The sequence below is a fragment of the Phodopus roborovskii genome, unplaced genomic scaffold (genome assembly GCF_943737965.1).
Source record: "Phodopus roborovskii unplaced genomic scaffold, PHOROB, whole genome shotgun sequence".
Classification (NCBI taxonomy): domain Eukaryota; kingdom Metazoa; phylum Chordata; class Mammalia; order Rodentia; family Cricetidae; genus Phodopus; species Phodopus roborovskii.
The window spans coordinates 12,438,203-12,465,763 of NW_026126611.1; the positions used below are offsets into that span (position 1 = coordinate 12,438,203).

The following is a 27,561-nucleotide window of genomic DNA, read 5'->3' on the forward strand; positions in this document are numbered from 1 at the left end:
TTGATTCCCAGCACCAAAAGATCAAGGGAGGAGGGAATCTCAATAAAAGAACTACTATTAGTTTATAAGCATTAACAGCCATTTATAGTTTATCTTGCATTTCTTCTCAAGTATCAACAAGCAAACAGACTTTGATCTTTTACTTCTTACCCAGAATGATTAAATAAGGTAGATTCAGGACACACTGAGGATATAGTCTGAAAGAGACTGGATGCAAAACTGCACTCTAATCAAAGCAGCTTATGTAACAGCAAGCAAAGACAAAGTGTGTTATCTAAGTACCAGATGCTATTCAAGCCTACACTATTGCCCTCTGTGCCTGTCGGCTTTAGTTGGTCTGTAAAAGTAAACTGTTTCAACATTACTTCCCAAAGGAGAAGGCTAAGTTTCTTGGACTGCCTTTCATCATATGTAAAAGTAGGTAACACAGGCAGTGTTAAAAATGTTCGATTCTTTGCCTGGCTCCTGAAACGTACATACTCCATAAGTATTATGCAATCTTCAATGCTATTTTAAATCACACAACCTTGGATTTGGAATGTTCCTCTAAGAACTAGTGTATATTCAATTCTGATAACAGATCCCTCTTCAGGGTCCCTTACAGTGAAATGGTCAGCCATCCTCTGCTTTAGTATACTCAGTGACAGAAATTACCATTGTTCAAAACAATTATATTTTCTTTTTTGAGACAAGGTTTTTCTGTGTGGCCCTGGTTGTTCAGAACTCATTCTACAGACCAGGTTGGACTTGAACTCAGAGATCTGCCTGCCTCTGCCTCCCAAGTGCTGGGATTAAGGCCATGTGCCACCACCACCTGGCTTCAAAGCAAACTTTTGATGGTTAGGGTTGGTCTGTTGAGTTCTTCCTTATGAGTCCAAATCTGCTGCCTGCTTTACCCTCTTCTACATATTTCTTCAAGTATTTTATTAGTCCCTAAAACCTTCACTATACTAGATTGGACATTTCAGTCTCATCAAAGTATCATCTAAAATGCCAACTCTTTTGTTCTCCATACACTTGTTCAAGGATCCTTGGTTTCCACTGCCCCCACACACACAAAGCACCTCAGTCAGAAAACACAAATACTAGTACAAATACACATAACAATACAACTTTCTCTTCCTACAGTTTAATTTCACCTTAAACAGCATGTAAGAGCCAATCATCTAGATAAAATAGAACTTCCTGAGACAGAGGGTATGCCGTGTATCTGTACTTTTCAGCAGGGCAGTCACTAACTTCATGAAGTTACCACGGCCTTGAAATATGGCTGGTATAACTGCAGGTCTGAAAATTTAGTTTTTACTGCAGCTAAATGTAAGTAGATACACACACTAATTTTTTTTTCTTGGTATGGTACAGGGAACTAAATCCTGGATCTCATGCATGCCAGATATGAACTGTACCATTGAGAAACATCCCCAGGTCACCAAATACTAAAATTTTAAATCATAAAATTAAATATTATTCTATAATACACCATGAGTTACTATCTGTCAGTGGGTACAAGGGCTCACTGACATGCCTGATGGTCGGAGTTTGATGCCAGGAACCCGGGTAAAGGTGGAAGAACAGAAGTAGAACAGAAGTGACTCTATACAGTTGTCCTCTGATCTACACACACACACACACACACACACACACACACACACACACATGCTCACACACACACGCTCACACAGCTCCATCCGACTTCTTAGGCTCTTATGAGCTGCTTATGTTCAACTAATGTGCACGTAAATAATAAAGGGCTATTAAGAGTAAATGCTCTTTACCACTAGCTATACTATTAACTAATTATGGGTGTTGTGAGGGGGTAAGAGAACCATTTTAGCCAGGTGATGATATCACATGCCTTTAATTACAGCACTCAGAAGGCAGAAACAGGATCTCTGTAAGTTCAAGGCCAGTTTGGTCTATAAAGTGAGTCCCAGGACAGCTAGGGCTGTTACAGAGAACACTGTCTCAAAAAACCAAAATAAAGAACTAGAGAAATAGGAAGAAAGGAAGAAAGGAAGAAAGGAAGAAAGAAAGGAAAGAGGAAGGAAGGAGGAAGGAGGAAGGGAGGGAGGGAAAGAAAGAGTCATTTTCCTTGTAAAGTAAACATGTTAGGGCCAGCATGGTGGTACACACCAGTACACATAGTACTCGGGAAGGATGTTTGCAAGCACCTTAAGTTTGAGGCTGCCCTAGAGTCAATGGGGGAGGGGGGGGGGCAGGGACCTGGCACTTCAGAAGTACAGGCAGGAGATCAGAAGTTCAAAGTCATTCTCTACTATATAGCAAGTTTGAGGGCAGTCTAGGCTACATGAGACACTGTTTCAAAATACCAAAAAAACCAAACCAAACCAACCCCCAGAAACAATGACAAAAAGTAAATGTTTTAGGACCCAACAACTGTAAGTTATCATAATCTTATATATTCAAATATCAATCAAATCTGTTCTTTCTCCCCAATAAATTCTGATCTGCTCCTCTCTCAGCAAAACCAAAACAAAATAAAATCCGCTGTTCACTCACTCACTTCCAACTCAGAAAACAGTAAGCCATCCAGCTGCCAAGCCGAAAGCTAGGGTCATATACTTGGTTCCAGTCTTTCCCCACGCCTCATATCCAAACCTTGCACTTATAGCTCCCTCTGTCTGTCTGAGCTGTTCATACCTCGTGGCTGGTCTGCTCCTTCACCTTCACTCAAAGCACATTCTGGTGAGGCTTCCTCTCCTGCAATTCCAAACCCACTGTCCCATGCTTTACAATAGTACTGTTCGCTTACCTGCTTGCTGTAGAAAAAAGCTACACAAAGGAGTGGCTATTTGTTTTGCTCTCCCCTGTATCCCTAGTGATTGGCACATAGAAAGTATCCCACTGCATGCAATGCCAAGTGCCTGCAGGCCAGTTACTCAAGAGGCTGAAGGATGATGGAGCCCAAAGATTCATGGCTAGCTTGGGCAACCTAAGGAGCCCTCGTCCTGAAACAATTTATAACTAAATGAATAAAGAGGGAGCATGGAGCTGAAGAAATGGCTCAGGGTTAAAAGCAATGGCTGCTCTTCTAGAGGACCCAGGTTCAATTCCCAACATTTCCAGGGCAGCTCACAACTGTCTAAAACTCCAGTTCCAGGGCTTCCAACATCCTCATGCAGACACACAAGCAGGAAAAACTCCAATACATATAAACTAAAAATAAATTATCACAAATAATAATAAAGAAAAAACACTCAAGTATTCATTGGCTCATTGATAATGCTACAAATATTGTATTTGCATAATGTAACAGTCAAGGATACAAAGGAAACCTAAGGGGAAATAACCCATACATTAAGGAATAGCATTGAAGTGGTTTTGTTTTGTTTTGTTTTTTTCTTTGTACAAGTAGAGAAGAGGAGGAGGAGTTGCTCATCCTGCTTTAAGTGGCCGGAGTAGCACTTTAAATACTAAAAGATGACGCTGGGCAGGGTAGTGGTGGCGGTGCACACGTTTCATCCCAGCACCGAGGAGGCAGAAGCAGGAGGATCTCTGTGAGTTCCAGGCCAGCCTGGCCCACAAAACAAGTTCCAGAACAGCCAAAACTGTTACACAGAGAAGCCCTGTCTCCAAAATCAAAACAAACATACAAAGAAAAGAAAAAAAGAACATTGAAATCCAAGCCAGAAGAGAATGCCCTCTTAAACCAAAGCAAAAAGGAATACTCTGCAAGCCAACAAGGCCCTGCTGGAAGGGTCCAGTCACAAAAGGACCATTACCTTCCAGCAGCCCAACATACTGGGGCTCTGGGGCAGCACAACTGCAAGAGTGCCTGCAGGGGAAACACGTTTGTCATCAACAACCCCTGAGCACCGAGTCCGCCATGACAGGAGTTCTAAAAAGCTCACTACAGCCTTCCTAGAGCTTTATTTTAAAATATGTAACCGATAAAGCTTAAACAGTGGCACGATTTAGCTTTGTAATTTTCAATTCTCCTTGTCTATGTAGTCCCTGGCTTTACAGATGCACACATACAACTTTGATCCCAGCACTCTGGGAGCTAGAGACAGGTGGATCTCTGAGTTCCAGGCCAGCCTGGTCTACAAATCTACAAAGCCAGTTCCAGGGCAGAGAAAGAAACCCTGTCTCGAAAAACAAAACAAAACAAACAAACAAACAAACAAAAAATTGTTGGTTGCACAGTCTCCAGCCTCAGTAGTTGGACATGCTCTGCAGATGATCCAGGATTGGAAGGCATGCTCCAGCTTTGGAGAAACCGATGTTCAAAAGTAAATACTTCCAATAAATTACAACGTTAAAACCAAGTAAACCATGAGCACATTTTTGTAAGAAAAAACAAAACAAAAATAAAAGCAAAACCTAAAAGTGTAACCCTAGCTTCCAATTTTCAGATCCCTTTACTTCAATATCAGCATGACCATATTTCTAAGGCTTCCACTACAAGCTCTTAATTTTGGAGGCTGGCAGGATACTCATGGTAGAGCACTTGTCTTGCATGTCTAAAAGCCCAGGTTTAAACTCAAGCATCACACAGCACTAATTACCTCATTTCTATTTAACTATTATTTTTAAAGTGCAACGATTAATATAGTAAGTGCCAGACAGTCCAACTTACTTCGATCACTTACTTTTGTCTCCCTACAAGGATTCTGGCATATAATGGACAATGAATTAGCATTTGTGAGGAGAAAAAGGAGTACTGACTCTGAGAAAATGCAATTGCTTTTTAATGGTTCCACCCCTTGAGGAGATAACGAATAGTTGAGAGGAAAGGCAAACATGTGAAAAGCTTTTCTTAAAAAAAAAAAAAAGTATAAGAATATTAAGAACATTACCTAGCATACTATGGTTATTATTTCAAAATCGGTGGCAAAAGGAACAGTGGATTATGATCAAAGTGAGATTATGAACTCGTAGTTTGCCTTGGTCTCTGAACCAGACAACACTCGTTTCCAATTTAAAAGGTAAGTGACATTCCAGCCTAAAACTATCATCAAAGGAAGGGATACAGTAACTACAGAGAATTCCATCCTTTTTTTTTTTTTTTTTTTTTTTTTTTTAACTTTCCATACAGGCTTTTAAAACCCGATGGACGGTCCTGAAAGAAAGCTAGCACGTTCTATGCACACAATGGTCGGCTGGATTCAGGACCTCCAAGGGCTCCAGACAAAGTCTCTACGGGACGGCATGCCCTAACATAACAGACAACCCCTCGGCCCCCCAAAAGAGAGCCCATACTCTGGACAGCAGCCTAAAGAAGCTGCTCCCGGCACCCGCCCGCCGGGAACCGCAAAACCCAGGACGTCCTCTCCCTCCCCTAGCTGCTATCAGGCAGCCGCATCTCCCTCCAAAGGAAAAAGCAGAGGGCGGGGGGGGGGGAGGCAGCAGAAAGCTCGCAGGCGGGCTCTGGGCCATCTACCGGGGGAGGACGGCGAGAGAACCCGCGGGGCCGAGGCAGCGAGGGTGGCGATCGTCGGTGGCGGCCCAGCCACCGCACTTCCCCACCCCCAAGTCACGCCCCTCGCCGGTCGGTCGGAGGGCAGACTCCAGCAGCAGCAGCAGCAGCAGCCCCGCCAGGCGTGCCGCAGCCGCAGCCGCGCCCGATCCCCGCCGCCCGCCGCCCGCCCGCCCCGGCCCGGCCCGGCCCGGCCCGGCAGCCCTCTGCTGGCGCCTCTCCCTGCCGGTGACAGGTCCCGGGGGAGGAGGAGACGGCGAACGCACGCCGTCCGGCACAGCGTGCCACCGCTCCCAGCCGCCGTCCCGCAGGCGCGGCGGGTGCAGCCCGAAGGTTCCGGACGGTCGGGGCGGTGTGTGTGGGGACGACGGCGGCGTCCAGGCCCCGGCCCTGCTCCCGGGGCCCACGCCGGGCGGGGGTGGCACTTACTGCGGAGGTTGTGGATTAGCTCCGAGTGGCTGGCGCCGCCGGATTTCCAGGCCATCGCGAAGCACACCCGGAGCAGGTACAGGACCACCTTCAGCGCGGCGACGGTCCCCAGCAGTTTCCCCAAGAGTGAGACCACCTCCCACGCGGTCGCCGCCCCGCTGGGGTCCCCGCTCGAGCGGCCGCTGTTAGCGCCGTCGCTGCCGCCGCCGCTGCCGCCACTGCGCGCTCCCGGCATGCCCCGCGCGCGGCACGCATGCGCTCTGTGACGCCGCGCGGCCCGGGGCGGGGCCGGGGGCGGGGCCGGGGGCGGGGCCGGGGGCGGGGCGCGGGAGGTCTGGAGCCCCGCAGCCCGTGCAGGGTGACCGTGGCCCGGGAGTCGGCGCTGCCGGGTGCCCCTGGCTGAGGCTCGCTCCTGCCTCCGCCCTGCGGCCGGCGCGCTGGGGCTCCTTCCCCGATGCGGCTCCCGCTGACCCAGCTCGGCGGCGGGATGGCGGGTCCGATGTGTGCCGCCGCTTCGGGTTCCGCAGTCGCCGCTCCATCAGCTGTTGCGAGCGGCGGGCGGGTCTGTCCAGATTGCTAGATCGTGGGCCGACTGCGTCCTGCCTCACCCAACCCGGCGCACTAACGTTTAGGCTGGTGGAGTCGAGGCTTCTGGTGGATGGGGCCAGAATAATCAATTATTTTAACAGAGCCGAAGGCAAAGGCCCTCTCCAGCACTAGTCTGCCAGCCCCTGCCATAAGGACGGTGCTGGCCAAGCAGAGACTGGTCTGTTGTCAGCGCTGAAAATGCGAAATCGAGGGGAAAGAGTACCCTGACACCGGCTTGGGGTAGGGATGTTTTTCTGGTTCAGAACAAGACTAGCCGAGAGCTATAACTGGTTGCAAAACACGACACTATCCTATGATGAAAGTGTTATACCTCCTTACCCAAGTGTCAACGGACCAAGCCTCACAAATTATACCCTTAGACTGGGCCCTAGTTTTATTCTCGGCATCTTTGCTAGGTTCTGAGAAGTTGACAGGAAACACTGTGCTAACTCAAACTGAGACGCAGCCATCACTCTAGTAAACTCAGGAAATAAATAACGTTAAGACATCAGTGTTGTGCTATGACGTCAGGAGTAATTTCCGAATTACAGTTCTTACCAAACTTCGTGAAATGCAACACTTAACCTGCTTCCAATCTAAAATGGTCATTATTTTCATGGATCTTGTAACGATGTCAGTGTTCTTCAATTTTAAGAATAAAGCAATGAGTCTTTGTTTCCTGTCCAGTACCATCTTCTCTTCCAGTCTGAGTAAAAGTTCAGCCTAGAACCTCCTTGCTGTTAGGTACTGCTGCTTTCCTGCGTGGGTAATGATGGTTACAGCTGAGTTTAATCCAATCACCTTTTCCCACACCCCAGATGAAACCTCTGTTTAGGCGAGGCCATTCAGAGACTTGATTTTCTCATTTGTGAATGATTGTGAATAAACTGTCTCTTGCAAAACCCATCACTTCCAGTGACTGGCAAATTTTATGGCAGCAGAAATGGCCAGATGGGTAACAGTTTTCATGCTAAAAAAAACCCTAGAACTCTTTACAGTCTGATAACTGTCATATCACGGCCCCTTTTAAAGAAACTGCCAATTCCAGGGGATCTGGGACCCTCACAAAGATGTACATGCAGGCAAAACACCAATGCACATAAATAAGAATAAATAAACCATTAAATAAATATATTCTAATAAAATTAAATATATATTAGATAGTGAAAGTATAAATTCCAATGTGAAACTCCACAGCTTTCGAATGGCTGAGCTAAATGTACAGAAGGTCATTGGATTATATAGTCTTTGGGTCAGGTTAATTTTGGTGTGTGGTGATTTTTTTATTTCCAACATTTTCATAATGAGATTTATATAAAGAACCAAAAAAAACCCCTAAATATTTTTTTAAAAAATTCTTCTTGCATTACACGGTTCTTGAACAAATAATATATTGTCAGTGTTCCTAGACCGACTTCGCCTTAGGAGTGTGTCTAATTGCTGAAGCTTATAGGGGCCGGGTATTTGTTCAGAGATGCCTCTTTCAGTTCAGGGGCTGGCGCGTCCTGCTGTGGAGAATTGGCTGTGTGCAGCCACCGTCTTTCCCCCTGGGGTCTCATCCAATCAGAACCGCGCAGGAAGAGGCGGGCTTGAGGAGCGCGCAGTGTGCTTTCTGCTGAAGCTTCTTCTAGATTTCGGCATGGAGGAAATTTATGCTAAGTTCGTGTCTCAGAAAATTAGCAAAACCCGCTGGCGGCCAGTGCCTTCTGGGAGCCTGCAGACCGCAGAGACCTTCGCTACGGGCTCTTGGGACAATGAGGTACCCGGCCCCGGGCGGGTCCCGGCTGTCCTGCTCCACGCCCCCCGCGCTGGCCAGCGCGCGAAAGGCGCAGCTTCTGGCTCGCCCGTCTCCTGCTTGGCTGCTCGCTACCTGAGAGCCCCGGGGGTGTATTTGAGCCTCGGATCTGGTTCTAAACCTTCACCAAGCCTTTAGTCAGACCCTCGGCACCGGGCCACATCTCCGATCTTTTCAGATCTTGAAGCAAGGTTGCCCGAAAGGCAGTCTGAATTTTGCTTTCCTGGAGTTGACGTTTTCGTCACCCCCAGATAAAACTTTCTGCTTTGCAGGACAACTGCGTTTCACTGTGGTCTATTGGGGATTTTGGAAAATTGGATTCTGACGGAGGGTTTGAAGGAGACCATCAGTTACTGTGCGATATCAGACATCATGGTGATGTCATGGATTTGCAGGTAAATCTTGTGTTGTCCCCCAAAGCTAACTTGGAAACTTGAAATTACATTTAGTACCGTATAGTTTGTCTACTCCCATCCCTGGTTTACAGGACACTAATCTCTGAGTTGTAATTTGCCGCATCGTTGTTTAGGCACTTAGTGATAGAAGTGCGGCTGGGAAACTGAATTCACGGCAACCAGTTTTAAAATTGCCCAAGCTGGCATGGGGGGGGGGGGAGGCAGAGGGTGAAGGGAACACAAGGCCAGCCTGAGCCACATAGTGAGACCTTATCTCAAAGAAAATAACAGTATTCGCCTATCTACTTGCCAAACACAATTTGGTGAGTTTTATACAGGTAAGTGACTTTGCATTGCATGTCTATGAGTCAGGGTTTATCCTGTGTTGTGATGGGGATCATCTCAGGACCTCACTCGTGCTAGGGAAGTTCTCTCCACCTGTATCCTAACCCTTAAATACTGTTCACTACTTCACTAACCAGACAGATGAGACGGGTATCTTTTGAATATACATAGAAAATATTGTACAGGATTGCTGTTTTATGGGTCCTTTAACAACTTAGTAGAAATTAGATTAGTTTGGAACCACAGAGCCTCACTCCCTCATTTAAAAAAAAATATATATATATATATATATATGAATTGAGATGCCATGCATTTTTCCATTTTACTCAGTACAAAACTGCCTATTTACAGACTTTTATCATTGCAGCCCAGAATTAAAAATGTAGAGTAAAATTTAAACTTACTATTTATCCTTCATGAAAATACTCTTAATTTATATATAAATTTCTTATTTTCAGATATTAACACATTTTATTTGTTTCATGTTTATAGGCTGTTTGCTTTTTAAAATTCTTACAGGATTTGCTATTAGTCAAGTTGAAGTAATGGACTTTTTTCTTGTTAATAATTCCAAATCTAGCCAAGCATTGGTGATGCATGCCTTTAATCCCAGCACTCGGGAGGCAGAGGCAGGAGGATCTCTGTGAGTTCAAAGCCAGCCTGGTCTACAGCGTGAGTTCCAGGACAGGCTCCAAAGCAATACAGAGAAACCCTGTCTCTAAAAACAAAACAAAACAAAACAAACAACAACAATAAAAATTCCAAATCTATAATAATAAGCAAAATTTTTCTGTTTAGTTTTTTGACCAGGAAAGAATTGTAGCTGCTTCATCGACAGGATGTGTAACAGTGTTCCTTCACCATCCAAATAACCAGGTAAAGAACTTTCATTGGAAAAGGAAACTTGTATTTTAATGATTTCTGAGGAGGCTTACAGAAGATTGTGTACAATGAGTTCACAGTGTTTTACAGTGTTTAAACAGGAAGAGAGTCAATCATGGGCACATTCCTGGAACTCCCACATTTCCAGACGTTGAGAAAAAAGGTTTGATCACAGTAGCTCAAGACTAGCCTGGGCAACACAGCACAACCCTAGGTTAAAGAGAAGTCACAAGAGGAGAGGATACAACCCACTTTTAGCGGGTTGATGAGGGTCAAAGCATGCATTCTTGCATTAAGCTCCCTCCACCCCCGGCCACATATTTCTTTTTGATAAAGTCTATATCATGCTTATGGCAATTGGACATCCTTTAAATAAACTGTTTATTAGCTCTAGCAGTAACATCTGTTGTTGGTGATGCTCCTATAGAATTTTGTCAGCTCCTCTGATAGTCTTTTACAGGGTTGAGGGGAGAAAGCAAGCACAAAGGCTTGTATGCATGCTTACTCAGCTCTTAGCTCAAATCCCACAAGGAGGGCAGAAGAGCTGTTTTGTTTTTAATGTGTATGAGCCAGATCTTCAGAGCACTCACAACCTAAAGACATTTCTCTTGGGGCTGGGGAGGTGGCTCAGCAGTTAAGAGTGTGTACTGCTCTTAGACAGTACCCTGGTTCATTCCTAGCACCCACACCAGGTGCCTCACAATAGCTTATAACTCCAGCTCTAGAGGATCTTATGTGTTCTTCTGGCCTGAGCAGACACCGGCACAGGTGTGGTGTGCATAAACTCAGGCAGGCAAACACACATGCTCATAACTTTTTTGTGTTTTGAGACAGGATCTCGCTATATAGGTCTGGCGTTCACTATGTCGACCAGGCTAGCATTAAACTAAGAGATCCACCTGTCTCTGCTTTCTGAGTGCTAGGATCAAAGGTATGTGCCACCATGCCCAGCTGTAATTCATTCTCTTAATGGAATCATGTAGAAAAAGATGCAACAGTTAGTGTCCCCTATGCATTAGAGTTTATTCCCATAAATTTTTAAAGGATATTTGAACATTCAGCTACTTGGTAACAAAACTCATTGGTTTGAAATAAATGTGGTACGTCTAATTAGAACGTTCAAAAATTTGATGGAAGTAGTTTCTAAACATCAGTATGCTCAGATACAAAGAGAGAAAGGGAGACTTGTTCTTCCTTCTACAAGGACATGAGATACGAATGAAAAATACTATTATCAGACAGACATGGTGTCTCACTTGTAATCCCAAACAGTTTGAAGTCCTGTTTCAAAAAACCAAAAATTCCCGGGGAGAAGGGCTCATTCTTTAGAACTTTGCTCTGACTGATAACGTGCTCATCTCTGATGCCTAGACTCTGTCAGTCAATCAGCAGTGGCCGGCAGCTCACCACCATGCAGGTCCTGGCAGTCCTTCCAATAGCTGTGCACCGTGTACAGGGATTGTGTGTGACAACCCAGAAATTGTTACTGTTGGAGAGGATGGTCGAATAAATCTCTTCAGAGTTGATCATAAGGAGGCTGTAAGAACTATAGGTGAGAGAAATCCTGTTTCTTCTCTCCATCACATAGTAATTGAACTAAGCGAACATGATTTTAAGTGTTTGAAGAGTGGGAAAATACACATGGCGGGGTCCGTTTATAAGATGGTGTGTGGATGAGATCAGTATAAATAATTGATACAAGAGCAGAAAGATATATTGAGTGGTGGGAGTTTTGGTTTTCACTGGGAGGATTTATCACATAATTGTGGAGCAAGTGGCAGTTAATAATATTCTTGATTCTGTACCATAAGTAATAGTAAAATATGATATACCAGAAAAGCAGGAACAACACGGAGCCAAGGTAAAACCAGATAGCAAATGACAAAACAAAGTATGTGGTGTGCTGCCATTAGATATTTTGTTAGTGCAGAGATGAAAGGGCGAAGCTAGGAAGGTAGCCTGGTGTCACATTGCAGAGTAGCCTGAAGCTGGGTGTCTTCAGGTGGCTCCAGTGGTGCTCAGTGCACCGTGTGGGAAGCCTCTGAGCGGGACGGATAGACTGCAGTGAGATGGTCCTCACTGTGCTTCCCTCAGACTTGCCTGAGGAGAGTCCTGGTCCCCTCCCTAGACCTCTTGGATTAGACTCTCCAGGGACTGCACACAAGCATCAGTTTCTGTGTTCCTTGTCCTAGCTGTTTAATTTCCGAGTTACAACCCTTGCTTAATTACTAAGGGCTATTGCCTGCTGACAGTGTTCAGAAGTGGCACAAGTTAAGTCTGAAGTTTGTATCATGTGCCTCAAACCTAAACACTGGAGGGAATAAATGGAGGGGTGGTGGGCATTATGAAAACTTTGAAGTATGTGTCATGTGCCTCAAACCTAAACACTTGAGGAAATAAACGGGGGCGGGGGGGGGGGGCAATTATAAAAGGCTAAACAGTGGTAGCTCACACTTCCAATCTCAGCACCCAGGAGCCAGAAGCAGGCGGATCTCTGTGAGTTCAAATCCAGCCTGGTCTACAGACAGAGTTCCAGGACAGCCAGGGCTACATAGTGAAACCCTGTCTTGAAAAACCAAGAAAAAAATTTAGTATAACAATTGTAAGAGGAAACAGAAGAAAACAGAATGATAAATAAGCCCTGCTCTTTGAGTGATGCTCTCTACCAGAGAGAAGAGAGCGTCTAGACATACATTTTACTATACATTTCTCCATGAAAAGAGTATGCTGGGTCGTAAGAAATTATATTTCAACCAGTAGGGGGAATGTGGAGCCCATTAATGCACACTACCATTTCTTCTTTCTTTCTTTTTTTGTACACTACCATTTCTAAAACTTGCAGATAATGCGGACAGCAGTACACCGCATGCTGTAACCTTCCTTCGAACTCCCGAGATTGTTACAGTGAACTCAATTGGACAGTTAAAACTATGGGATTTCAGACAACAAGGAAGTGAGCCCTGTCAAGTATTATCACTGTAAGTTTTGATTTGTCATTTCAGTAGTGTGATGCAAAGCTGTTTGATTGGTTATTGCAGTAAACTTTGTATTCTCTGTGTGTGTGTGTGTGTGTGTGTGTGTGTGTGTGTGCGCGCGCGCGCACCACATCCATGTAGTACCCCTAGACGCCAGAAGAGGGCATGGACTCCTGGGACTGGAGTTACAGACTGTTGTGAGCTGCCTTGTGAGTTTGGGGATTGAATTAACCCCTGGAAGAGCAGCCTATGCTCTTAATTGCTGAGCCATTTCGTTCTAGTCCCCCAGCTTTGCATTTCAGAGACACTGATCCATGATTAAATTGATAAAGCAAGGATAACATGATGGAATTGATTCTGCCACCCCAAATTTAGCAAGTGTTTGTTGTATTGATTCAAAGCCTTTATGTTTTTGAAGTATATATCGTTTAACACAGAACTTGTTGTGGTTTTATCAAATGATTGTATCGGTAGTGAGTAAAATACACTGTAGATGTGATTGCAGAAAAAATAAAATTCAAGATAACTTTTGGAGCAGAGATCACACTTTCTAGATATGTAATCTTTGCTACTTAAGAAACTAGAATGTAGTATCAGACTTAAAAAATAACAAGAGCATAGGCCTGAAAACAGTTGGTGTAACTGATACATATTTCTGTTGTGGCTGTGTGCACATGAGTGCAGATACCCGGAGGACAGGTTTACAGGATGCTCCTGGAGCTGGGGGTTACAGGGATTGTGAGCCGTTGATATGGGTGCAATGAATTGAACTTGGTGCTCTGGAATAGCACCTGCAAGTAACTGCCAAGCCAGCTCTTCAGCTTGACACATACTTTTTAATGGAAATCTCTTTATTACATGTCTTAACCATTGTTACTTTGTTTCCTGGGTCTCTAAAATGAATAAAGAGTAATTATAGCCTTTAATTCTTGAACTTTATTTTTATCATTTGGTTAGTAAAATTAAGTATGTTTCTTGTTAGGCAGAGATAAATTGTCCTTTCCCACACCTTTGATACTGTCCTCTTTTCTTTGAAAGGACTGGTGACCGAGTACCACTCCACTGTGTTGACAGACATCCCAACCAGCAGCATGTTGTAGCTACTGGTGGCCAGGACGGGATGTTGAGTATTTGGGATGTTAGACAAGGCACCATGCCCGTATCTTTACTTAAGGCTCACGAGGCTGAAAGTAAGTATTGTGGAGATGCAGAAAGTTTGTTGGGTGAGTTACTCACATAAGCATATATATGTGTGTGTATATATATATATATATATATATATATATATATATTACATAGGGATCATTTCACATCAAAGCTTTTAATATCTATTAGTATAAGATATATAATCCTCTTTTGTGTTTAAGCTCTTTAACTGTATCTCCCCCACCCCAGACAGCATTGTTTGATGTTTACTTTTTGGGAAAGGAACTCTTTGTTTATCATTTCATTCTTCTAAAAAAAAAAAAAACAAAAAAAAAACCCAAGGGGCTAGAAAGATGGGTCTTCCAGAGAACCAACACCTACTTGCTGGCTTACAACTTCTGATGCTAACTCCAGCTCCAGGAGATCTGACGTCCTCCTCTGGCCCTTGCTCCAATAGAAATACAAAACCAATGCCACAGCTTGACCCAGTTTAAGAAATGTTCAGCCAGGCATGTTTGATCCTGTCAGCCAGGAGACAGAAATGGCGGTCAGGAGTTAGGCCCAACCTCTGTCTCCCAGCTGCTGGAATCACACTGCTAGGTAAAAATGCTGAGATGAGCTGGGGAACCTGTAAACTAAGTCAGTCGAAAATCAGAGGCTTCAAAAGTAGAGAAATGACTATAACGCGGGTAGATAAGAGCTACTGCTTGTGGAGTGGGCCAGAAAATCGGTAACTGTTAAGTCAGTTAACCTTCATGGACTATTCACGTTGATTCCCTCTGTTTCTTAGTGTGGGAGGTTCACTTCCACCCATCCAACCCGGATCATCTGTTTACTTGTTCTGAAGATGGGTCCCTCTGGCATTGGGATGCCTCCACAAATGGACCTGAAAAGTCTTCTCTCTTTCACCAAGGTAAGGTTCCTGAGTGTTGCTTCAGGATCTTTTAACTCTCATGTTGAGTCAGGGGCTTGCTATGTAGACCAGGCTGGCTTCAAACTCACAGAGTTCCACCTGCCTCTGCCTCCCCATTTTCTTAATTATCTTTGATTTTATGTGTATGAGTGTTTTGCCTGTATGTATGTCTGTAATCCCCACCATCAACATGGCAACTCACAACCATCTGCAATTCCAGGGGATCCAATGATCTCCATGCACCAGGCACACACATGGTGTAAGACATACATGCAGGCAAAACACGCATACACATAAAATAACCAAAGGGGAAAGCAAAGGAAAAGATGCCATTTTTTTTTAATTATGTGTTGTGCGTCTTTACGTGTGTGTGTGTGTGTGTGTGTGTGTGTGTGTGTGTGTGTGTGTGTGTGTGTGTGTATGTGTACCATTGTAGTTGGCAGGAGAGACCACAGGAGGGATTCAGATCTCCTGAAGCTGGAGTTACAGGTGGTTGTGAACCATTTGTCTTCAGTGCTGGGAACTGAACCCAGGCCCTCTGCAAGAACAGTATTTGTTCTTAATAGCTGAGCCATCTCGTGGGCTCCTATAAATTCATTCATATGAACTAGGAACTCATATTTGTTTGGTTGGTTTTTCAGACATGACCTTTGTAGCCTTGGCTGTCCTGAAACTCACTATGTAGACCAGGTTGGCCTTGAACTCACAGAATTCTGCCTCCCAAGTGAGGAACTAATATTTCTATGAACATTTGAGTTCTTTTTTCCTTATTTTTGGTACCTCTCTGAGATTTTCCATTAAAACAATAAACAGAAAAACGGGGAACAATTAAATTTCTGTTTTTCCTTAAGACTACAAATTTGGTATTCATGTTTTTCCTTCAAATGTTGGAGTATTTACTAAAACTGAATAGATATTTAGTCAAAAAGATGACATATGGCAAGTGAGATGGCTCATGAGGTAATGGGTTTGATTTCCAGAACCCACATGGAGGAGAGAATGGATTCCTACAAAATGCCTTCTCATCCCCATGATCCATACACACATAAACACGCACAACCCATAATTAAAAATAAAACAAATCTTTTGCTTTCCCCCCTTTGTTGTTTATTTGTGTTTAGGTTTTTTGAGACAGGATTTCTCTCTAGCTTTGAAGCCTGTCCTGGAACTCGCTCAGTAGACCAGGCTGGCCTCGAACTCACAAATATCCACCTGCTTCTGCCTCTCGAGTGCTGGGATTAAAGGCGTGCACCACCACCCAGCTCACACACATATCATGTAATGAAAAATTTTAGGATGACATGATAGGAACTGGGTATGGTGATGTACTCCTTTAATCCCAGCACTCAGGAGGCGGGGTGGGCAAATCTCTGAAAGTTTGAGGCCAGTCTAGTTAGTCTACATAAGTAGTTCAGAACAGCCAGGACTATATAAGAGACCCTGTCTCAAAGAACAAAAAAATAAAAAAAGATGACATAATAGAATTTGCTCTTCATCTTGTGCTTATTCACTCCCCACATGAGCCTGACTTAATGGAATGAAATAAGCAGGAATTATTGCCTTTTTAAAATATCAGCAGAAGCTTTATGTTTAGTGACAGGAAGTTATCTTTGTGGGTTGGATGAGAATGGCCCCTGTGGGCTCATATATTTGAATGTTCGTTTGGGAAGGATTAGGAACTGTGGCCTGTGTAGACAGGTGTGTCACTCAGAGATTGCAAAAGCAAAGGTCATTCCCAAGTGTGCCTGTCTGGATCAGGACCTAAAACGCAGGGGCTGCTTCATGGCCCTTCTGCCTGCCTGGTGCCTACCCCCGAGGCCCAGTAAACATTTTTCTATTGCAAGTTCTCATAGGAAGGCCTTAACGTTTTCCCTTCTCTTCTCCTCACAGGAGGAAGAAGCAGTACTCTCCTGTCTCACAGCATCAGTAACCAGGCCAGTGCTCACCAGTCTCTAATAAGTCCCTGGCTCAGCACAGACCCTGCCAAAGACCGCATTGAAATCACAAGCTTGCTTCCCAGCAGGACTCTGTCTGTAAACAGTTTGGATGTCTTAGGTCCCTGTCTTGTTTGTGGGACTGATGCAGAAGCCATTTATGTTACCAGACAACTGTTTTCATGAAAGTATGGGAACCCAAAGTTATCAGTTCCATCGTGTGCAAAGGTCAATCATGAGGAAGTGTCATATTTGCAAGGAACCAGTAAACTGTTGTTAATGTCAGTGCCCAGTTTGGCTTGTTGGCTGACTCCTCCCCTGATACTATTAGAACCTCATCAGTGATTAACTGCAAAAGATCTTCAGATTATAGACATCGGAGGGTTCCAGTGCTGTTCAACTCATGCCTTCATTTAACTTAACAATTCTACAAAACAGAACAATGTAGAATCCAAGCAGAATTATGTGAATTAAACTATGTAGCCAGGAGCTAGAGATGGCTCAGTGGTTAAAAGTACTTGCTACTCTTGCAGTGGAACCAGGTTGGATTCTCAGCACCCACATGGTGACTCACAGCCACCCATAACTGCAGTTCCAGGGGATCTGTCATGTCTTTTGACTTCTGAAGGCACCATGGTCCACATATATGTTCAAGGAAAACACTCAAATTTTATTAAGTCTTAAAAAAAACAAAAACAAAAAACCCAAAACCAGAACGACCAACTAACCAACAGAAACAGGTATAAGGTGGGTTTCTATGCACACAGGGCAGTGTGGGGTTCGGTTATTTCCAAAGGATGTTATCTGTTAACCTTTCCTGTTGATGGAGTTTCTGTTCAGTCTGATCCCACAGCCGTTTAATTGTAAACTGTTTGGCCGATGGCTCAAGTTTCTCGTTGGCCAGCCCTCTTAATTATTAACCCATTTCTATACATTTATGTAACTCTACATGGTCTTGGATTACCGAAGAATTCCCGGTGCCCTATCTTCCTGGTAGCTACATGGCTTCTTTTCCCAGCATTCTCCTAGCTATACTTCTGTCTGGCTAATGGCCACTCAGCATTTATTCACTGTCCAATAAGAGAAAGATTCACAGCATTCAGAGGGACATCCCCCATCCCTTTGTCCTTGAAAACTAGCTTTGTCACATACGAAGATTCCCCAGCTTCTCCATGCATGGTTACATGAGCCAAATTTATTTCCAGAAATAAATGTTTGCAAATCAACCCTTGTAAACAATATACATTCTAGAATGTATAACTTCTCCTAAGCTTAGCAATAGTTTTCTAACATCTAAAAAGCTACTAATATGGAAAGTGTGCCAAAGGTAATTGTTGTGACTATTAAAGGTTGAAAATATTTACAAAATAATTTCATATAAATCATTGTAAAGTTGGGAATGCCAGCGCCCTCCAGCTCCAGGTTGGAGGTCTGTAGTTTGGGTCCTGCAGCCATTGGCCAAGCATCCACTCCACTCCCCTCGCCTGGTTCCCAGGGATCTTTCATGGGCTGTTTTTACTACCACCACCCCCCCCCCCCTTGAAGCTGTGACTTAGCCTCAGCTCCAGCTCCGTGACTTTTTTTTTTTTAAGTTGGTTTAAATCAGCAGACGTGGTCCACTGAATTTATTACCTACCATAGCACAAGAAGGGACCTCAATTTGCAGGAAGCATCCAACTGCAGGGTGGGTTGATGCCACGCTAAGGGTTTCACTATTGACAACACATCTTCTAAAGCAATGGCAGCAATCACACTAAACATTTCCCTGGCCTCCAAATCTGACCATCTGAGGTTTTCACAGTTGAACTTTTGGATACAGTACTCAGTGATTAACCTCAGAAAAAGGACAGAGCTTCGCGGAGCAGGCCCTGTTTATCTACTCCGGAGGCAGAAGGATCACAATTTCAAAGGCTTGTCTATTACACCTTTGTACGACCCAGTCTTAAAAGGAAAACTATAAAAATGTTCTGAGGATAGAGCTCGGGTAGGGCACTTGCATAGCATGCATGGTTCGATTCCTGTTAACACATTTTTACCTTTTATTTAACACTCAGAGATGATCTGAAAAATAGTAACTATTTCCTAGCGGCAAAACGAGGGAAGGTGTTCATATTTACAGGGTCAGTTTTGGCTGGCACCATTAAGAATCTCAATACTCGGGAAGCCCCAGCCCACCCCAGGTTTTGCCCCAATCCAGCAAAAGAGAAGAGCACTTTCTCAGATCAAAGGCAATGGTGCATACCCGATGGCAGGCTCAATTTCCTAAGAAACACCACTGACACCGACCGGCCCGTTACTGCACTTATGGCTCCAGTGACCTGTGCTGCGGATCCGAGGCACCGATCTCTGCCAATCCATTGGTGCAGTTGCAAGAGTTCTCCAGCCTGCTGACTCCGAAAGCACGTACGCTGCAAGGTCGCCAAGACTCGGGGCTTCCATTCGAGCCCTGCACTTGTGGCCTCCAGACGTCCGTGGTCTCGGAGCACCGCCGGCCGCCCTTCCCTGGTGGGCCCCACGCTGGCCGCCCGGGCGCCCGAACGCGCTGCTACCGACTGCCCTCGCCCGGCTCGGGGCGAGCGAGCGAGCGAGCGTCCGCCCTGAAGCCCCCAGTCCTCGGCCCCCGCGCAAGCGACGCCGGGAAATGCCCACATCCGGGAAACCCGCGGCGGGCGGACGGCGGCGGCGGCGGCGGCGGCGGCGGCGACACGGAGTGGAAGGCAAAATGGCGGCGGCGGCCTGGTGCTGAGGGCAGAGCCGGCCGCTCGCGACCCCGCGTCGGGCCGCGCTGGCCGGCCGCAGCCCCGCCGGCCTGTGTCCCCGCCCGGGCCCATCCCGAAGCCCGAGCGACCCCGGGGGCGCCGGCCCTCGGGCCCGCGGCCGCTGTCCGGGAGCCCCGCCGTCCCCTGCAGGTGAGTCCGGGGCCGGCGCCGCGGGTGGGGCTCCCGCTTCTCCCGGGCCCTGGCCGGCGGGGCGGGGGCCGGCGGGGCCCACGCCCATCCCCGCTGGCGGGGGCCCCGGGGGCCGCCCGGGTCCCGGCTGCGCCGACCCGGGCCGAGCCCTGCCCGCGGCAAGTGAGGGTCGGCCGCACCCGGCGCCGCGGGGAGAGCCCGGGGCGCCGCGGCCTCGGACGGGCGAGCGAGGCCGGGGAGAGCTGCGGCTGAGGGCCCCCGGCCACACCGCCGCCCCGGCCGCCCCTCCCAGCGTTACGGGCCCGATGAGCGGGATTTGTTCCCCGCGGGAGGTTGCCCCGAACCGGCTGCGCTCCCTTTGCCTCGCTGCGGGCCTCCAGCCCGGGTACACCCCCAAGCAACCCCGGCGCTCTCCGGCCAGCCCGCTGCAAGGGCTTAGGTCACCGCTTAGTGGCAAGGGCTGGGAGACACGGTGTCACTCAGTCGGTGCGCGTGTTCAAGTCTGGAAAACGAAGGACGGACCATCAAGGGGGGGGGGGGGGTGTGTATTGTCCCTTGAGAAAGAGAGCTTGGAGCGTGGCAAAGAATGATTCGCAGGTGACTTATCCCGACTTCTGCCATTGAAAGTCATTTCCCTAAGGGAACAAGGTTAAAAAATTTGTCAGCATTTGTAAATATGACTTTAAAAGTACGTGTATTCTCTGGTGAATAATAACTACCACCCGAAGTTTGGAAATTAGCCTGAAAGCCTGGCATCATGAAGGCTGACAGACGTTTATGGACTATTTAATTGAAGGTTATTATAATTTTCTTAAGATAGTTTCTCAATATATAGTACCTAATTAGCCTGATGTGTAGACCAGGGTGACTCAAAATATCTGCCTTTCTGGAATTAAGGTCTGTGTCATTATGCCCTGCAAATGTTGCTAGCTTTAAATCAGTTTTCCTCCAAGAGGAAAAAAAGCTTTGGTTCACTGCTAAGATACCTTCAGTTTTTATTGTCTTAACTAATTGGTTTTCTCTTAAGTGAGTGGGTAAAAAGGGCCGGGTGATTGATTCCCTGAGTCGGTCAGCCAGAGGAGTCTCTGCCTTTCTCTTACAGGGCTGTTATTGCAAGAAACTAGATCGTGGCAGGTGCTGAGAAAGTCACTCACTCTCCGAGCCTGATTATTGACTGACTAAGCCTTGAGACTCTTCAAAGTAAAAAAAAAAAAAAGTCTCCTAAGCTTGTGTATGGTGATATCTGGCTTTATTTCCATATTTAAGTTTCTGGTTTGCATGCTAGTTGTTGTTCTCTATACATATGCTCTTGGAATGTTTTTTGCTCTGATTATTTAACTCCATTTAGATGTGACATTTAGATTGGATGACTTTTGTAACCCACACAAGTTTAGTAACCTTATAAAGTAGAAATGACCATTTTCTGGTACGGGATTGTTTTCATATTTTTCTGGTAGCAAGCACTGTCTGTATGTACGGACTGACGGTGAGGAAACCCTTTGCCTCTTTTCTTTTGAGACAGGTTCTCTCTAGCTTGCGTAGGTTTTTGCCACCATACTCAGCAGCTTCGACGTTTTGGTTGTTTTTAAAACAGGGTCTCAGTAGCCCAGGCTGGCCTAGAATTTGCTATGTAGCCAAGGATGACCGTGGGTTTATGATCCTCCTGAGGGTACATCATAGCACCAAGCCCAGGTTGCTGGGTCTAACTCTTGCCTTTGTGCATGCTCAACAGCGCTCTGCAACCGACCTCCACCCATACCCCGGTTTTCACTTTTGGTCAGTTAACTCTTCCTCCTAAGTATTTTATGTGTGTGGGAAGGTATGTGCACGTGTGTGCCTAGGGTCTGTTGACATCAGAAGAGGAAGCTGGATCCTCTGTACCTGGGGTTACAGACAGTTGTGGTCTGCCAATATGGATGCCACCCTGGAACCCATGTCTTCTGGGAGATTGTCAGAGCTCTTAACCACTGAACCGTCTCTCTAGCCGTTTGATCAGTTAATTCTTAGAAAGTCGCTGGGAAAACCTTTAATCCCAGCACTCGGGAGGCAGAGGCAGGCGGATCTCTGTGAGTTTGAGGCCATCCTAGCCTACAGAGTGAGTTCCAGGACAGGTTCCAAAACAATACAGAGAAACCCTGTCTCGAAAAACCCAAGAAAGTAACTGGGAGAAAATGTCAGTGGATGGTTGTGTCAGTAGTGCTGTGAGCAGGAAGACTGTGCTGCTAGGAAACAATAAACACCAGCATTCACCAAGCATTTTAGCAGGTTGTCTATAAACTCAGTTCAGCCCAAGTTAAGACTTGCATTGTTTTTGTTTGTTTCTGTGACTGGTTCTTACTGTATAGCCCTGCCAGACCTGTACCTCACTGTAGATTAGGCTGGCCTTGAATTCACATAGATCCTTCTGCCTCAGCCTCTGGGGTGCTTCCTACCTGTGCAGTGTGCTGCCAGAGCTTTTGGTTTAAGCACTACTGTTGGAAGAGTCCTTGAAGGAAGGAATCATAAATGGCTATGGAACAAGAAAATAACATGACAGGATTGTTCATTAGAAAAACCAGTCTGCCACCATGGCTCCTTGATCTAAGGTAGTAATCTGTTTTGCCTTTGAGTTCTTTTTAAAAGTCTCTTTGCCTATTGTTGAGTTTTCACATATCATAGTAATAAATATTATTGATACTCCATACAGCCTGTGTTAACCATACTTTGTTGAAGGAGTTGTAAATTGCTGATACTGTCAGTTCTGAAAGGTGAACTGACAGTATCAGAATTTAATTCTTGTGTGTGTGTGTGTGTGGTATTGTAGAGCAAACCTGGGTTTTGGGGACATGCTTGGTAATTGCTAGACCATTGAGGTATATCCCCAGCCCAGTGTCCTTATTTTAAATATGTTTCTGGAACCTCCCAAAATAGGGGTCACCAGCTGGACACCTAACCTAGGCTTTCTCCTTTAAACTTACATATTACCTTTAATTTCAGCTAATGGAAATTCTCAGGACACATTGTTGGCCAGAATGCAACACAGTGACCTTTAGTTCCATTCTCAGTAGAGTTCTTTGCAGTCTGAAATCTCATGAGCACAGCCTTTCCTGCTTGTGTTTCTCTTACTGTGCTGGCTTTTGTCCTCTCACCAGAGTCACCACTGAGACTGTTCTCATCTATCTGGAGCCTGAAGCCCACTTCCCCAAAGATGTGGGCTTCCTACAGACCCATTCCAAAGGGTTCTAAGCCATATGTTCAGGGTAATAACCCCCTTTGACACTAATTTCCTGTAAGATTAAAAAAAAAAAAAAAACCAAACAAATACAAAGTTCTTCCGACAGAAAAAGTAAGACCTCAAGAATGATAGCTCCAGAGTGAGTCCCCACCATGATTAGTACAAGTCCTCTGCAAGGGTGGCTGGCTGAAGGTACAGCAACAGAGGGTTGGCGTGTGAACGCATCTTCCTTATTAGGAAGAGTTTGGAGCTGGGATGTGGAACTGGCACTTGTTCTCAGAGGAGGGCAGATGTTAAACTAGTAAAAACCATACTGTAAAAGGCCCAGAAGCCATTATAAGTAGACTTAAAATGTTTTATGTCATTTATTTATGTGTATGTTTATGCATTTGTACATGCCATGCCATGTATGAAGGTTAGTGGAGAAATGTGGGAGCTTGATTTTCTTATTGTACAGTGGATCCTAGGAATTAAACCCAGGTAATCAGGCTTGGCAGTAAACATCTTTACCTGGTGAGACATTTGGCTGGCCCTCTTAGACTTTTGGTCACTGTGACAATTTACTTCAGATAAGTTAAGGGAAGAAAAATATATTATGGCTCATAGTTTTGGGGGTTTTAGGGTTCGTGGCAGGTCATCTCACATGACAGAAAGTACCTCCAATGACCTACTTTAGTTAGGATGCACTTCCTAAAGTTTCTGGGACATGTCATAGTCAAGCTATAACAATACTGCCTTTTAGTAACAAACAAGAGATACTGATGGTTTGATCCAGCAGAGATTGCTGTCTTGCTCACATGTCCGATGGTAGTCAGTAGGACTCAATGCCGTGATTTAGAGAGCCACTTTCGCTCCGTGTTATAATCCCACTATTCCAAAATGAGCCCTGTTAAATCCTTGAAGCAAGGAATGCATCTAAATCTTTAACTGCCTTAGCTGAAAACTGAGACATAGGATGTTTCTTCACAAGGCTTTTGTTGGAGCTACTCAGAAAGGAAGACAGAAGGTCGTGCATGAATACGGCCTCTGCCGCAATGCATTTATTAAGAACTCCTGAAGGGCCGGTGAGATGGGTCTGCAGTAAAGGCACTTAGTGCAACCCTGATGACCTGAGGTTAGTTTGTTTTCTCTGGGTGAGTTCTAGCTGTCCTGAAACTCACTGTGTGGACCAGGCTGGCCTTTTCTACATGCCAGAAATCCACCAGCCTCTGCCTCTCAAGTGTTGGGATAACAGGCATGTACCATCACAGCCTGGCTTGATGATCTGAGTTTCATCTCTAGGATATATATATCCTTATTCACATTCTGTAGTTTGAGAAATAAACCCAAACAGGCTTTGAATCTTCTGAAAAAGTAATGTAAAACCTTTTAAAAGCACTGATACCTTTTCTTCTAAATAAATCCCACTGATTCACTACCATCTGGAATGAGATCTGGTGCCCTCTTCTGGCCTGCAGGGATACATGCAGACAGAACACTGCATACATAATAAATAAACCTTTTTTAAAAACTCTTACACTGAAGTCTAATTTCCAAGATTTAAAATTGGAGGGGAGGGAGGATGATTAAGATTCACTTAGCAATCCTTTACATTTGTATGTGTTTTATATACTTATTAAAGCAGTCTGTCCTAACTGTTTTGTGTTTTGGTCACATGTATTGCTAGTTAGAAATAATGTAAATCCACTTTAGAAACTAGGAAACTAGGCACAGAGAAGTAGGGAAGTAATAACGTTGATCCCACAGGACTACTTGAAGTCTGAGCTTCAGCTGGGAACTGTCAATGCTCATAGCAGTGGAAATTTCCCTACATTCAAAGAGCTGCTCTCTTAATCACTATCGCTTTACTTATGAATTTTCTTTTTTAGGTTAGTTACTTTGATTGTCAAGGATTTCAACATTCCTGGGAACATTCCCTTTCACCTTTGCTTAGAAGGAATCTCTGAGTCTGTGGGTTAGCTCCTGGAGAAGTTCTTCATCGGGGCCACACATAGATGCTTTCATGAAGAGGGGTGAAAAACCAGAAGGGTACAGACAGATGAGGCCTAAGACCTTTCCTGCCAGCAACTACCCTGGCAGCAGCCGACAGATGCTGCAGGAGATCCGAGAATCCCTTAGGAATTTATCTAAACCATCTGATGCTGCAAAGGCCGAGCACAACCTGAGCAAGATGTCGACTGAAGATCCCAGGCAAGTGAGAAACCCACCCAAATTTGGCACACACCATAAAGCCTTGCAAGAAATTCGAAACTCTCTCCTACCATTTGCAAACGAAACAAGTTCTTCTCGGATCCCTTCAGAAGTTAATCCACAGATGTTTCAGGATCTGCAGGCTGCTGGCTTTGATGAGGTAAGAAAGTTTAAAGACACACATACAAACAAACAAAAAACCAAATGATTCTTCTTATTTGTAAGGCAAACACCTTTCAGGAGAGCTGATATGGAAGTCTTCCTTTGGGAGGACTCAATTGTGCATACAAATTTCTGTGTTCTGTTAACAAAGAATGCTATGTTTACAATTAGTATAACAAAATAACTATTTCTTTAGTTTCTTCTGTGCTAGTCCTAAGTCCTAGAATTTCTGTAGGTGAGATTGTGAGGCCAGAGTGGAGGTGCAGTTGAAGAAAGCCACAAGGGGCTGGGGGTAGTTTGAAATGTGAACGTTGTGATCTCAGTTGTTGGAAAAGTGACAGCTCCAAGGATATGGTCTAGATTTATCATAGGGAGAGAGAATTATTTCAGAACACTCAGGCCCAGTTTTAAATTTAGTTCTGGCTAACAAAGCCAAATCTTTTGTTTGTTTTAAAACAGGGTTTCTCTGTGTAGTCCTGGCTGCCCTGGAATTTGCTTTGTAGACCAGGCTGGCCTTGAACTCACAGATCTGCTTTTCTCTGTCTCCTGAGTGCTGGGATTAAAGGCAAGTGCCACCACTACCTACTGTCTACAAATCCAAGTCTTTACTATCTATTCCAGGGCCCTGTGAGGCCTTTTCATAACATAGTTAATCACATTTTGTTTAGATTATTAATAAAATTTGGTCCTCACAACAAAATGCTTTGAATATTTATGAGTGAATATTTTAGGGATTTTATTAAAATTTTATAAAAATTACAGAAATTTTATAAAATTTCAGCTATGTCCAGCTGGAGATATGGCTTCACAGGTTAAGAGCTCTGGTTGCACTATCAGAGGACCTAGGTTTGATTCCCAGAACCAACATAAAAGCTCAACCACTATAAAACTCCAGTTTAAGGATATTCTATCCCCTTTCTGGCCTCCTCAAGCACATGGTACAGCTACATACACAGAGCCAAATACTCATATACAGAAATAAAATTTTAAAAATCGGTTATGTAAAAATGTAACCAATGGTTAATAGTCAAGGCATAGCTAGTCATGGTGGCTCATGCTAGCACTAGGGACACTGAGTGAGAGGATCTTAAGTTCTGGGATAGCTGAGTTCCAGTAAAATAAAAAATAAGTTACAAGCTGGGCAGTGGTGGTGCATGTCTAAATCCCAGCACCCAGGAGACAGAGGCAGGCCGATCTCTGAGTTTGAGGCCAGACTGGGCTACACAGTGAGTTTCAAGACAGCCAAAGATGTTACACAGAGAAACCCTGTCTGGAAAAATATAAACAGCAACAACAACAAAGATACATTGCATTTCAAAAAGGAAGAGCCAGTCAGATCAAAACAAAATCACAATTCCGTAATACAAAAAGACAAATCAGTGCTTAACGTGCAGGGTGTCAGACAGGCCTCTGGTCTCCTAGGGCCTTGGGAGTGGCCATTCTCTGGCTTTGCCATCCACACCACTTACAGCTTGTCCCCTAGGTTCAGGCTGCCCCACTTTATAGTTGCTGCTGTCCTCGGCAGACAGAATCTTCAGAATGTCTGTGTCCACTGGAGCTGGGCTGCATCTTCTAGGCTCTCTTCAGGGACTCTGACCCGGCCATTTGGTGTCAAGCTGTAACTTTTCCCTGTGACTTCTTTAAATCCTGGGCTTCTGCTTCAGCTGAAGCTGCACCTTCACCGCTGGCCTTTGCTGGCCTCTCACAGGGTCAACTCCTTATGCCTCCAACACCAGTACTGCCTGGGGAACTTACACAGTGCCAGGTTTGGCTGCTAGCACAAGGTAAAGCTTTGGCTCCCTCTGAACCACAGCTTCTATGTGTCAACCCCGAGGAAGCACTGCCCAGAATATTTTACTTCAGTGATGCTGGTGTCTTAATCACAGCTGATTTTTGTTGCTGTTTGTTGGTTTGTTTGTTTTAAGCCTAGCATTATCTTCCAGGTTCCCATAGCAGTTCATAAGCTCTGAATTCTCCCAGCCAGAATTCCAGTCTTCCCACAGCCCTGCCCAAAACATGGTCAGGTCTTGCCACAGCATTGTCTCACAACCCTGGTACCTGTTTTAGTTAGAGTTTCTTTTGCTGTAGTAAAATATAACTAAAAGCAACTTGGGGAGAAAGAGCTTATTTCAAAACCTTACAGTTTATAAGTCCATCACTGAGAAAGTCAAGGCAGGAAATCAGGGCACAAACCTGGCGGTAAGAGCTGGAACAGAGGCTGTGGAGGGGTGCTGCTTACTGGGG

The 27,561-nt window shown here is 45.1% G+C and overlaps 3 protein-coding genes across 4 annotated transcripts in view; 2 read left to right on the forward strand and 1 right to left on the reverse strand.

Annotated features, from left to right (window-relative positions):
• Pcmt1 (protein-L-isoaspartate (D-aspartate) O-methyltransferase) overlaps window positions 1-6,119 on the reverse strand; it is a 28,623-nt gene extending 22,504 nt beyond the window's left edge. For both annotated transcript variants that reach the window (XM_051206024.1, XM_051206025.1), the window contains exon 1: window positions 5,870-6,119. In XM_051206024.1, coding sequence (XP_051061981.1) covers window positions 5,870-6,104 — 235 coding nt within the window. In that variant the 5' untranslated portion in view covers window positions 6,105-6,119. The remainder of the gene's footprint in view (window positions 1-5,869) is intronic.
• Window positions 6,120-8,039: 1,920 nt separating this feature from the next.
• Nup43 (nucleoporin 43) lies at window positions 8,040-17,127 on the forward strand. The gene is made up of 8 exons (XM_051206020.1): window positions 8,040-8,216; window positions 8,525-8,647; window positions 9,791-9,868; window positions 11,246-11,426; window positions 12,717-12,852; window positions 13,888-14,039; window positions 14,786-14,908; window positions 16,799-17,127. Exons 1-8 carry the CDS (start codon window positions 8,097-8,099, stop codon window positions 17,026-17,028), a joined length of 1,143 nt encoding a protein of 380 aa, XP_051061977.1. The 5' UTR covers window positions 8,040-8,096; the 3' UTR covers window positions 17,029-17,127.
• Window positions 17,128-19,672: 2,545 nt separating this feature from the next.
• The window catches only part of Lats1 (large tumor suppressor kinase 1), a 28,934-nt gene continuing 21,045 nt past the window's right edge, over window positions 19,673-27,561 (forward strand). The window contains exons 1-2 of the mRNA XM_051206031.1: window positions 19,673-19,751; window positions 24,834-25,315. Coding sequence (XP_051061988.1) covers window positions 24,968-25,315 — 348 coding nt within the window. The 5' untranslated portion in view covers window positions 19,673-19,751; window positions 24,834-24,967. The remainder of the gene's footprint in view (window positions 19,752-24,833; window positions 25,316-27,561) is intronic.